Source organism: Scyliorhinus torazame, chromosome 27 (assembly GCF_047496885.1).
Source record: "Scyliorhinus torazame isolate Kashiwa2021f chromosome 27, sScyTor2.1, whole genome shotgun sequence".
Taxonomy (NCBI): domain Eukaryota; kingdom Metazoa; phylum Chordata; class Chondrichthyes; order Carcharhiniformes; family Scyliorhinidae; genus Scyliorhinus; species Scyliorhinus torazame.
Window position 1 is genome coordinate 30,945,828 of NC_092733.1, and position 13,146 is coordinate 30,958,973.

Sequence of the window (13,146 nt, forward strand, 5' to 3'; positions counted from 1 at the left end):
CCCTCGCCACCCCGCCCCCTCGCCACCCCGCCCCCCTCGCCACCCCCGCCCCCCGCCCACCGCCCCCGCCCCCTCGCCACCCCGCCCCCTCGCCACCCCCGCCCCCTCGCCACCCCGCCCCCTCGCCCCCGCCCCCTCGCCACCCCGCCCCCTCGCGCCACCCCGCCCCCTCGCGCCACCCCGCCCCCTCGCGCCACCCCGCCCCCTCGCGCCACCCCGCCCCCTCGCCACCCCGCCCCCTCGCCACCCCCGCCCCCCCCCCCTCCCCGCCCCCCCCCCTCCCCGCCCCCCCCCCTCCCCGCCCCCTCCCCTCCCCGCCCCCTCCCCTCTCCTCCCCGCCCCCTCTCCTCCCCGCCCCCTCTCCTCCCCGCCCCCTCTCCTCCCCGCCCCCTCTCCTCCCCGCCCCCTCTCCCCCCCCGCCCCTCCCGCCCCCGCCCCACCCCCCGCCCCCCCGCCTCCTCCCCGCCCCCTCCCCCGCCCCCTCCCCTCCCCGCCCCCTCCCCGCCCCCTCCCCTCCCCGCCCCCTCCCCGCCCCCTCCCCGCCCGTCTCCTCGCCCCCTCCCTTCCCCGCCCCCTCCCCCTCCCCCTCCCCTCCCCCTCCCCTCCCCGCCCCCTCCCCTCCCCGCCCCCTCCCCTCCCCGCCCCCTCCCCTCCCCGCCCCCTCCCCTCCCCCGCCCCCTCCCCTCCCCGCCCCCTCCCCTCCCCCGCCCCCCTCCCCTCCCCGCCCCCTCCCCTCCCCCGCCCCCTCCCCTCCCCGCCCCCCTCCCCTCCCCGCCCCCTCCCCTCCCCGCCCCCTCTCCTCCCCGCCCCCTCTCCCTCCCCGCCCCCTCTCCTCCCCGCCCCCTCTCCTCCCCGCCCCCTCTCCTCCCGCCCCCTCTCCTCCCCGCCCCCTCTCCTCCCCGCCCCCTCTCCTCCCCGCCCCCTCTCCTCCCCGCCCCCTCTCCTCCCCCGCCCCTCTCCTCCCCGCCCCCTCTCCTCCCCGCCCCCTCTCCCGCCCCCGCCCCCACCCCCGCCCCCTCCCCTCCCCGCCCCCCGCCTCCTCCCCGCCCCCTCCCCCCCCGCCCCCTCCCCTCCCCGCCCCCTCCCCGCTGTCTCCTCGCCCCCATCCCTTTCCCGCCCCCTCCCCCCTCCCCTCCCCCTCCCCTCCCCCGCCCTCTCCCCTCGCCGTCTCCCCGCCCCCTCCCCTCCCCGCCCCCTCCGGCCTCGGGTGACTCGGTGGAGTCTGCACGTTCTCCCCGTGTCTGGGTGGGTTTCCTCCGGGTGCTCCAGGATCCTCCCACAAGTCCAAAGATGTGCAGGTTAGGTGGATTGGCCGTGCTAAATTGCCCCTTGGTGTCCATAAGGTTAGGTGGGGTTACGGGATATGGAGGAGGAATGGGCTCAGTAGGGTGCTCTTTCCAAGAGCCGGTACCGACTCGAGGGGCCAAATGGCCTCCTGCACTGTAAATTCTATGATCTATGATGATAAATCCTAATTTCAACATCAATCTGTTAGTGCTACATCATGAAAATATTTTTTAAAGGAAAGAATAATAATCTTTATTGTCACAAGTAAGCTTGCTTTGCAATGCAGTTATGGTGAAAAGCCCCTAGTCGCCACTTTCTGGCGCCTGTTCGGGTACACTGAGGAAGAATTCAGAATATCCAATTCACCTAACAAGCACATCTTTCGGGGCTTGTGGGAGGAAACGGGAGCACCCAGAGGAAACCCACGCAGACACGGGGAGAACGTGCAGACTCCGCACAGACACTGACCCAAGTCGGGAATCGAACCTGGGACCCTAGAGCTGTGAAGCAACAGTGCTGCCACAAGTAGGCTTACATTAACACTGCAATGAAGTGACTGTGAAAAGCCCCTAGTCGCCCACTCTCCGGCGCCTGTTCGGCTAGTGTCTTGTAAGAATTCACTTAGTTAGTCAAGCGTTCTGGACAATTTTGAGCTTCATGTAAGAAAGACGAATGCTTTGTTCACGTTTTTCATTCTTATACTTCCTGAATGTTGAAACAATTTGAAACACCCACCCATGACGATGTGTATGTATGAAGCATTGGATTTGTTTTCCATTTCGGTTTTAGATTTGTGCAAGAGAGATGGAAAGCTACGCTTCAGATTGGTGGGCATTTTTACTTTGAAATGAAAATCTGGATTTTACTGCCGAAAAACTGGTTTTGGGATCTGGAATGCTGATTCCTGTTGGGAAAGGTTGGCAGCTCTGGCTGAAGAAATTCCTCCTCATCTCCGTTTTAAGGATAAAATGTGATCCTGGCCTCAACTCCACCGTCCTGCCCATTCTCCGTAACCCTTCAACCCATTCCTAATTAAAGAGCTGCCTAATTCCTCAAATTTACTCCCTGTCCCAGCAGCCACCGGACTCTGGGGAGTGAATTCCACAGATTCACGCCCCTTTGGGAGAAATGAAAATCGCTTATTTGTCACAAGTAGGCTTCAATGAAGTTACTGTGAAAAACCCCTAGTCGCCACATTCCGGCGCCTGTTCGAGGAGGCTGTTACGGGAATTGAACCGTGCTGCTGACCTGCCCTTGGCTTGCGTTCAAAGCCAGCGATTTAGCCCTGTGCTAAACAGTTTCTCCTCCAATCTGTTTTAAAATCTGTGCTACCTCTTATCCGAAGACTATGACCTCTCGTTTCAGATTGCCCCACAGGAGGAAGCATCCGCTCCAGGTCTTCTTTATCCATACCTTTTATCATCTCGTATACCTCAATTTGATCTCCCCTCATTCTTCTGAACGCTACAGAGCACGATCTCTCTTCATAAGACAAAAAAACCCTCATCCCTGGACTCAACCTAGTGAACCTCCTCTGAAGTGCCTCCAATGCCACGCCACTGTTCCTCAAGTGAGGGGACCAAAACTGTGCACAATACTCCAGTGCGGCCTCACCAATGTCGTGTACAGTTGCAGCAACAAATCCTGACCTGTATACTCGAATCCTTTAGCTATAAATGCCAACTTCATTCGGTTTCTTTACTACCTGCTGTACCTGCATGCTAGTTTTCGGTGACTCATGCATGAGGACATCCTGATCCTCTGCATGGAGCACTCTGATCCCTCTGCATGGAACACCCAGATCCCTCTGCATGGAGCACCCAGTTCCCTCTGCATGGAGCACCCAGTTCCCTCTGCATGGAGCTCCCAGATCCCTCTGCATGGAGCACCCTGATTCCTTGCCTGGAGCACCCTGATCCCTCTGCATGGAGCACCCAGATCCCTCTGCATGGAGCACCCAGATCCCTCTGCATGGAGCACCCTGATCCCTCTGCATGGAGCACCCAGATCCCTCTGCATGAGCACCCAGATCCCTCTGCATGGAGCACCCAGATCCCTCTGCATGGAGCACCCAGATCCCTCTGCATGGAGCACCCAGATCCCTCTGCATGGAGCACCCTGACGTCTCTCCCTGTTTACATAATACGTGCTTTCCCATTTTGCCAACCAAAATGGATCACCTCACACTTATCCAAGGTATCCTCCACCTACCACGCTATACATGTACACCAATATCAGGCTGGTCGATGTCTCCAGTATCAGACTGGCCGTGATCTCCAGTATCAGACTGGTCGATGTCTCCAGTATCAGACTGGTCGATGTCTCCAGTATCAGACTGGCCGTGATCTCCAGTATCAGACTGGTCGGGTGCTCCAGTATCAGACTGGTCGATGTCTCCAGTATCAGACTGGCCGTGATCTCCAGTATCAGACTGGTCGATGTCTCCAGTATCAGACTGGTCGATGTCTCCAGTATCAGACTGGTCGCTGTCTCCAGTATCAGACTGGTCGATGTCTCCAGTATCAGACTGGTCGATGTCTCCTGTATCAGACTGGGCGATGTCTCCGGTATCAGACTGGTCGATGCCTCCGGTATCAGACTGGTCGATGTCTCCAGTATCAGACTGGTCGATGTCTCCTGTATCAGACTGGTCGATGTCTCCAGTCTCAGACTGGTCGATGTCTCCAGTCTCAGACTGGTCGGGTGCTCCAGTACTTTCTTCTCTCCAGCCACTCGATGCAATGGGGCAGCGCATTGTTTGCACATTCTGCAGCCTTTGCTCTCGTTCCTACCACACCAGAAGCAACTATTTCCCCACCAGAGACTTCAGCACTGAACCTGGGCTTGTGTGCAGTGCTGAGGGATTGCCGCCCTGTCAGAGGTTTGTCTTTTCTTTCATACGGAGTGAAAGGAGTGAAAGCAGGTGCGTTTAAAAGATCCCGAGGCAGCTTTTTGAAACTGAGTCGGTGGGCTCCTCCTGGTAGAATGGCTCTGGCATGAATGGCCATTTGGGGAGCCGCAGCCGTCACGATTCACTGGCTGCCTCCTCCTGCGCGTACCCGTTCTCTGATTCTGTGTCCTGGCCACAATATATTTCCCAAGCAACATCACCAAAATAAATATCTGTTCCTTTCCATATTGATGTCTGTGAGATCTTGCTGTGTCCAAATTAGCTGCAAAGAGCTTTGGGATGTCATGAGACGCCCTGTGTTACTGCAATTCTTTTATTTTAATTGGATTGGTTTATTGTCACATGTACCGAGGTACAGTGAAAACCCCAGTTCAGACAGATCATTCTGTACATGAAAAGAAAATACAGAAGGCAAACATAACATACACAATGTAAATACATAGACACAGGCATTGGGTGAAGCATACAGGGGTGTAGTACTACTCAGTAGAGAAGATGTGTGAAGAGATCAGTTCAGTCCAGAAGAGGGTCGTTTAGGAGTCTGGTAACAGCGGGGAAGCTGTTTCTGAGTCTGTTCGTGCGTGTTCTCAGACTTCTGTATCTCCTGCCCGATGGAAGAAGTAGGAAGAGTGAATAACACCGGTGGGAGGGGTCTTTGATTATGCTGCCTGCTTTCCCCAGGCAGCGGGAGGTGTAGATGGAGTCAGTGGATGGGAGGCAGGTTTGCATGATTGACTGGGCTGTATCACGCCTCTCTAAAGTTTCTTATAATCTTGGGCCGAGCAGTTGCCATACCAGGCTGCGATGCAGCCCGATAGGATGCTTTCTATGGTGCATCTGTAAAAGTTGGTGAGAGTCAATGTGGACATGCCGAATTTCCTTAGTTTCCTGAGAAGATATAGGCGATGTTGTGCTTTCTTGGTCGTAGCGTCGACCTGGGTGGACCAGGACAGATTTTTGGAGATGTGCACCCCTAGGACTTTGAAAGTGCTAACCATCTCCACCTCGGCCCCGTTGATGCAGACAGGGGTGTGCACGATACTTTGCTTCCTGAAGTCAAAGACCGGCTCTTTAGTTTTGCTGACATTGACGGAGCGATTGCTGTCATTGCACCACTCCACTAGGTTCTATATCTCCCTCTTGTACCATGACTCATCGTTGTTTGAGATCCAACCCACTATGGTCATGCCATCAGCAAACATGTGGATGAAGTTGGAGCCAAATTTTGCCATGCAGTCATGTGTGTATAGGGAGTGTAGTAGGGGGCTAAGTACGCAGCCTTGCAGGGCCCCGGTATTGAGGACAATCGTGGAGGGGGTGTTGTTTATTCTTATTGATTGTGGTCTGTGGATCAGGAAGTTGCGGATCCAGTGGCAGAGTGAAGAGCCAAGTCCTAGGTTTTGGAGCTTTGATATGAGCTTGGCTGGCATTATGGTGTTGAAGGCAAAGCTTTGATGTGCTCATTAGCCTGAATGAACTGCTGGTCAGTGGCTATGGTGGGTTGATTGGGAAGGGAAGTCACCAATCCATTCCAGTTGGAAACAAAATGAAGTATTTCTGTAGCGCCTTACAATGACCACCGACATGTCCAAAAGCTTTACAGGCAATGTGTTAAATACCCTGATGGATGTCATTCCAGCATTCCAAAGACTGAACTCTGATCTCCAGTTGATAGGGAACCTATTTTCTGATAAATCTCTGTTCTAATGTCCATTTCTTAAGTTATTTATTAAACGTTGCTGCTCCTTGTACTCTGCCCAGCTTATCACCCAGACGGCTTGAACACTGACCTCATCAACCACGTACCTTTGTGCCTGATACAGCATGAAGGCCTCGGCTGCAGTCCTGATTTCCATATTTCTTCTCCCCCAATGAAGGGGCAATTTAGCGTGGCCAATCATTACCATTTGCCTTGGCCGTGGGGGTGAGGGGCAGTCAGTGTGGAACTCTGCCGGGGACCCTGCTCCTGCATCGTGCTCCGCGGGACCGCAGAATGGGACCGCTGCTTGCGGCAGGAAAAATAATCGAAAAATACATATGTGAAATAACCGAGCATTTTGGATTCTACGTTTGAAAGTAGATTATAAAATGGTCATTAATTAATCTAACGACGGACGGCACAGTGGTTAGCACGGCGCCGAGGACCCGGGTTCGATCCCGGCCGTGGGTCACTGTCCGTGTGGAGTTTGCACATTCTCCCCGCGTCTGCGTGGGGTTCACGCCACACAACACAAAAAGATGTGCAGGTTAGGTGGATTGGCCCCTTAATTTGGCGGGGGGGGGGGGGGGGGGGGGAGAATTGGGTACTCTAAATTTCTAAAAAGAATAAAATAAAGTTAATCTAACAGGGAACTTAGAGGATACATCTTTACCCAGTAATTTGGAACTCGCTACATGAGGGAGAGAACGATATGCAACCTTAAGAGGAAGTTTGATGAAAAAGATTAGCAGGATATGCTGGTAGGGTGGGAAGAGGTTCTTGTGGATTGTAAATGCCAGCACATTAGATGGGCCGAATGACCTGCTCTGGTGCTGCTCTGTGTAAAATAGACCCAATGCTAGCTGGGAGTAATGAGTGGACTGATTCATTCAGACCGGCCCTGCACACTGGAAGCTTCTTGACCAGTTTGGCTCTGTGGCTATACCTGTCCGTTAAATTCTAACTGGACCCGTCCACTGTCCAACCTGGTGGCTGAATTCAAGCGGATATAATCCCGGGATAGGATTGACGAGGAGGGATGGAGCAAGCATCCCGCGATCAGCTGATTGGTCCTATGGAGCGATTAGGTTTATTGAATAGCGTGACTGATCTGGTCAAAGATTCTCTTAATCCTCAGAGGCCACGTTTTATGTTTTTTTTTTTCTCTCCCCACATCAGTTGTCTCACTCCTGTCACTCTCCTTGCTTGCAACATTGTGCGAGTAGCTTGTGCAAATTGCCTGTTTAAATATCTGCTTGGAATATCTTGTTGAGTCACGCACAATCTTTCAGCCTTGAGAAGGCCACTTAACCAGCTCTAAGTGACCCATTCCCCACCACGTTTCCCCATGCTTGTTGCTTTTGTGACGACCTTTAATCAGTTATGCCTCATTTACCAAGTGTTTGGCTTCCTCAAAACCTCTCTGCTATTTCCACAGCACCATTCACTATTCCCAAAAGATCCCCACAATTGGAGGGAAATCCAGAGGAGAAGGTGAAAGCTAACGCTATATCTTACGTTGGTATGGTACCTTCTGTCCCCTCGGGACACCCCCAAAGCATTTTGCAGCCATTACATTTTGCGTTCACCCGCAGCAAATATAATCGCCAATTTACTGCCCTTTCTTGACTGCCGCAGGGTCAAAATCCTGGAATTCCCTCCCTAACAGCACTGGGTCTATCTACACCTCGGGGACTGCAGCAGTTCAAGAAGGCGGTTCAAGAAGGCAGCTCACCACCGCCTTCCCGAGGGCAGTTCGGGATGGACAGTGAATGCTGGCCTAGCCAGTGAAGCCCACGTTCCGGGAATGAATAAAATAAAACCCAACAACAGTTTGGCAACAGTGAGGCAACTGACCAAATTATCAGCTTTGCGGAGATTGGCCGGAAATAACTCGCTGCTCATCTCTGTGCAGCAACCGAGCACCTTAGGTCCACTGTTACGACACCCTGGACGAGCGGGCGGTCAATTCCAGCCCCACAGACCCCGGAGTCCCAACATAAGTGCATTAACCAATAATTTGTGTATTTTTCTGAGATCGTTGCCTCCTCCAATGAGGTACGGGCACCAGAATTGTAAAATATTTTTAAAAAACTCTTAATTTATAACACAAGAAGAAATAAGCATGTAATGGCAAAAATAGAACAAGGGTTTGCTAAACTAACTATTCCCCTACCCCCCCCCCCCCCACTCCCCCGACACACATGCATAAGGCAGACACAAGGTGAGGATAGGAAAGGATAAAAATAACGAATTAAGCTGGGAAATGAGAGGTGAGTATCTTCGCTGCTGAGGTTGTAGTCTTTGTAGGTGATATTCTTCTCCAAATGCAAGGTGTTGTAAACCACTACTGCACTTGGGATCTTTTAGTATCTACCTTCAATTAGATCTCTCAGGCTGTAAGCTTTCTTCAGGAATTGCCTTCACTTCCACTAACCTGGACGTACACAGATACTTCCCCTCAGATCGGTGCCGTTCCCACTTGTGTCCACCAGATGGACCATCAGCATCATTGACTTCAATCTACAGTTCTCCACATGGGGGTTGAAACAGATTTTCAAACAGCCTCTCTGTCATCAGCAGGTGGCACTGAACTGGAACCTTCCACTACAGGTTAAACTGAGTGGAGAGAGAAAGGTCGGCTTCAGCTCCCTAGTCTATCAATCGGAGATTTAGACTGTCACAGACTTTGCTATTAATTGCAGTCTTTCAATCAGCAGTTAAACCTTCACAGGCCTGAGTGCTTAAACTAACTCCTGGCTGCTCTTGGAGGCTGAACAGAACTGAGACACAGAATGGAGCCTGCCTGGGGTTTCCAGTATCATCTGAAAGGCTCCACCAATCCCAATCGAGAACAGAAGATGTCCCAGAATGTCAGAGGAGCTGACCGGCTGCTTGCCAAGTCCATTAAAATGCCATCACGGGCTGTGCCACGGAACATAGCGAATTAAGGGGCCTGCCTGGTCGGTCCAAATAGCAGCTTGCAGCGGTTGGGGGGGGGGGGGAGTGGGTCATCTCAAAACCAAAAGTCTGTAATGTTGCAGGACAGGAATTTAAAAAAAAAAGAAACACTGAATAGACACGCATTTAACAAGTTCCTTACACCACATAAACAGGTCATGTAACAGTCTGAGTGTGTGCGTCCTCCTTAGTGCTATCCCTCTGATGTTGCGGTTGATGTATCTCCTTCGACTGTCTGCTCGAGTCTCTGGAGCAGGACTAGAACACAACACTTCCTGACTGAGGCGAGAGTGGGGATTGGTTATCGCTCGCTGTTGTTGTTGGGTATAATGGATGGAGCTGCTTTAACACTACTCCTTATTCACCGGCTGGTGCAAATTCTGGATTATTACTCTTTTTATGTTTGGTCCTGCCCCCGTGTTCTTGCCAGCTGCCTCTCGAGACTCTGGGCACAGTTCTGTGCCAATGTGCCTGCTCTTCGTGTACCAGTCTAGATAATGTCAGGTGGGATTCACAAATGAGCTCTGATTCTTGTCTCCCTCTTTGTGTGCCCCTCACGTTTGCTGCAGTCAGTGGACAGCGATCCCGCCACCTCACTGCGCAAAATATATCATACATTTGACTCTGGAGTAACTTCATTGAAGCCTACTTGTGACAATAACCGCTTATTATTATTATAATTGAGTGCATGTGATACACGTATGAATGTAGGTTGTTCAATCTGTGCTCAAGGACCGGAAATGGTTATAAAGCGCCTGCAAATCTGGAGTGAATCTAATTATGCTAATTGTTTTTCTTATGACCTAGAATTGACTATCACAGGTTCCTCATTGCCAGCTGCGTAATAGATGTTGCAATGGCCACAATAGCCAATAGATCATAGCGTCAGGTCGAGAGTTCTGTATTTTAACCCTGTATTTGTGCCGTGCCCAGGTGTGGGTTGGGTTTCAGCGTACTGTCCTCGTAGCATGGGGCAGTTTGTGTTTTGTGTGGGTTTGATCCTGAATTGCGGAGGGAACCTTTAAACATACTGTAGCCCAATGGCATGTCCACATTGACCCTTACCAACTTTTACAGATGCACCATAGAAAGCATCCTATCGGGCTGCATCACAGTCTGGTATGGCAACTGCTCGGCCCAGGACCGCAAGAAACTTCAGAGAGTCGTGAACACCGCCCAGTCCATCACACAAACCCGCCTCCCATCCATTGACCCTGTCTACACCTCCCGCTGCCTGGGGAAAGCGGGCAGCATAATCAAAAGACCCCTCCCACCCGGCTTACTCACTCTTCCAACTTCTTCCATCGGGCCGGAGACAAAAGTCTGAGAACACGCACGAACAGACTCAAAAACAGCTTCTTCCCCACTGTTACCAGACTCTTAAACGACCCTCTTCTGGACTGACCTCATTAACACTACACCCTGTATGCTTCATCCGATGCCGGTGTTATGTAGTTACATTGTGTACCTTGTGTTGCCCTATTACGTATTTTCTTTCCATGTACTAAATGATCTGTTGAGCTGCTCGCAGAAAAATACTTTTCACTGTACCTCGGTACACGTGACAATAAACCAATCCAATCCAAGGCTGAGATGTTTGGTGTCTCTAAACATAACGAGTGGACAGGAAGAAACGTTTCCTCTTGGTGGAGTGTTTAATGTCCAGGGGCCCATGATTTAAGATAAGGGGGCAGGAGATTTAGAGGGGATGTGAGGAAAAACGTTTTCACCCAGAGGGTGATGCGAGTTTGGAACTCGCTGCCTGAAAGGGGGGTGGAGGCAGAGACCCTCAGAACATTTAAGTGTTTAATGTGCACTCGTGATGCCAAGGCAGACAAGGTTACGGGCTAAGTGCGGGAAGATGGGATTAGAATAATTAGGTGGTTGTTTTTTGACTTGTGCAGACGTGATGGGCCGAATGGCCTTTTCGGTGCTCAATGCTGGTAGCCCAATTGTTTGCAGTGAATGTTGCTTGAGGAGTCGCAGCCTCTGAAGACTGAGCGGCTGTTTAGGACTGAGATGAGGGCAAATGTCTTCACTTTGAGCACTATGAATTTGGAGACTGCACTGGAGAGTTATAATCTGCTCCATCAAACTGAGATGGGCAAGCATTTGGATATTAAAGGAATCTGGGAAAGTGAGGGAAGGTCATCCATAATCTTAACAAATAGTGGGGCAGGCACGAGGGCCTGGTTCTTACAAAAAACAGAGTTTCTGTGGGGAATGGGATATCTGGGAAGGCCAGTGAGCTGAAATAGTGTGTGCATTGCAGTCAGCTCCACAACCTTTTACAGCTCCTTATCCTGAAGTCTGTATGATGGGCCTGTTGGAAGCCTGTGTCTATATTTACGGATTAGTCATTTTGTGCCAGTAATGGTTGTCAAAACAACAGTGAAGTGACCACTTAATCCTTTTGTTGCTGGTTGTCGAGGAGGGAGTGTTGAATAAGGAGCCAGGAAAGGTTCCCCCCCCCCCCAACCCTGTCCAGTGGAAATACTCCCAACTTTACCCCTTCTTACCTAAACAGGGGCTGTTTAGCACAAGGCCAAATCGCTGGCTTTGAAAGCAGACCAAGGCAGGCCAGCAGCACGGTTCAATTCCCGTACCAGCCTCCCCGAACAGGCGCCGGAATGTGGTGACTAGGGGCTTTTCACAGTAATTTCATTTGAAGCCTGCTCGTGTGACAATAAGCGATTTTCATTTCATTTCATTTCTTCATATGAAGACGGTGCCTCGGTTTTCATGTGCTATGTGAGGTGCAGTAAGTGACATGAAAGCCATTCAGTTTGGACTGGTGTGACATGGCTTACAGCGCATGGAAGGTGGAGGTATCTGGGAAGGGTTTGCTTGAAGATTGAAGAGAAACAATGCCGTCAATGTCTGGAGCTCCGCGTGGCGGGGGTGGGGGGGGTTTGTGTGGGCCGGGAGTCTGGCTCCGCTCCCAAATCCGAGGTTTGCTTCTTTACTGAATGTGTAACTTCACACTTTGATTGTTGGGTCTTCCCCCTCTGCCCATTTAGAAAGGGAAAAGCTGCTAACTGCGGTGAACAGCTATGGCTCCCAGGATGGTGTCCACACGGTGCCTTCTCGGCCCTGCCTCTCCTCCCAGGAGCAGGAGGAGGAACTGAGGAGGAAGCTGAAATATTTCTTCATGAGCCCCTGCGATAAATACCGAGCGAAAGGCCGGAAGCCCTACAAACTTTTGGTGCAAATATTCAAGCTCATGGCAGTCACGGCACAGGTAAGGCACGGCATCTGGAGCAACCTGCTGTGTAAGATTGACACGGGTCGGGACGGAAGCTGAATGGACGGTCGAGGACTCTGGTCCTCAAAAAGATGTTGAAGGGGAGACGGTGTTGATGTGACTGGACTGGTAATCCAGAGGAGGGCAATTAGGGACAGGCACCAAATGCTGACACATTCCCCCTGAAAGGGGATTTGGGGTAGCCGCTAAGCCAGCTGAAATCATTGTTCATTTGACACGAGCAGCTTTGGAAATGTTATTTCCCCCAGTCTTTAGGAGAGCAGTTCTGGAAGTCCTGGCTGTTTCTTCCACATTGTGGTTTGAAAGTGTTTGATTATAGGGGTCATGGAAGTGAGTTTAGCTCATGAACTTACAGACTGGGTCACTGAAACCACCGTCATCGCCGGAAATTTAAATGGCAACATTGTATTGTCCCAAAGATGTGCGGGTTAGGGGGATTGGCCACACTAAATTGCCCCTTGGCGTCCAAAGGTTAGGTAGAGTAAAGGGGATAGGGCGGGATGAGGCTGGGTGCTTTCATTTGAGTTGTTCCTGGAGTGAGTGTCACTAGCAAGGCCAGCATTCATTTCCCATTCCAAACTGCTTTCGAGAAGGTGGTGATAGGCTGCCATCTTGGAACTGTTGCAGTCCACGTGGTGCAGGTACACCCACAGTGCTGTTAGGAACGAGGCGTGGAGGGTTTCAAGGACTCCAACCCAGCGACAGTGACGGAACGGTAAAGTAGTTCCACGTCAGGGTGGTGCATGGTTCAGAGGAGAATTTTAAAAATATATAAATTTAGAGTACCCTATTTTTTTTTTTTCAATTAAGGGGCAATTTAGCGCGGCCAATCCACCTACCCTGCACATCTTTTAGGTTGTGAGGGAGAAACCCACGCGGACACGGGGAGAATGTGCAAACTCCACACGGACAGTGGCCCAGAGCCGGGATCGAACCCGGGTCCTCTGCGCTGTGAGGCAGCAGTGCTAATCACCGCCATCATGCCGCCCCTTCGGTTTGGAAGGTGCTGTCAAAGGAGCTTTG

General features: G+C 52.0%; 1 protein-coding gene across 1 annotated transcript in view; it reads left to right on the top strand.

Annotated features, from left to right (window-relative positions):
* Positions 1-13,146, top strand: part of LOC140403257 (mucolipin-1-like) — a 94,774-nt gene that overhangs the window by 13,474 nt on the left and 68,154 nt on the right. The window contains exon 2 of the mRNA XM_072491030.1: positions 11,879-12,099. Coding sequence (XP_072347131.1) covers positions 11,879-12,099 — 221 coding nt within the window. The remainder of the gene's footprint in view (positions 1-11,878; positions 12,100-13,146) is intronic.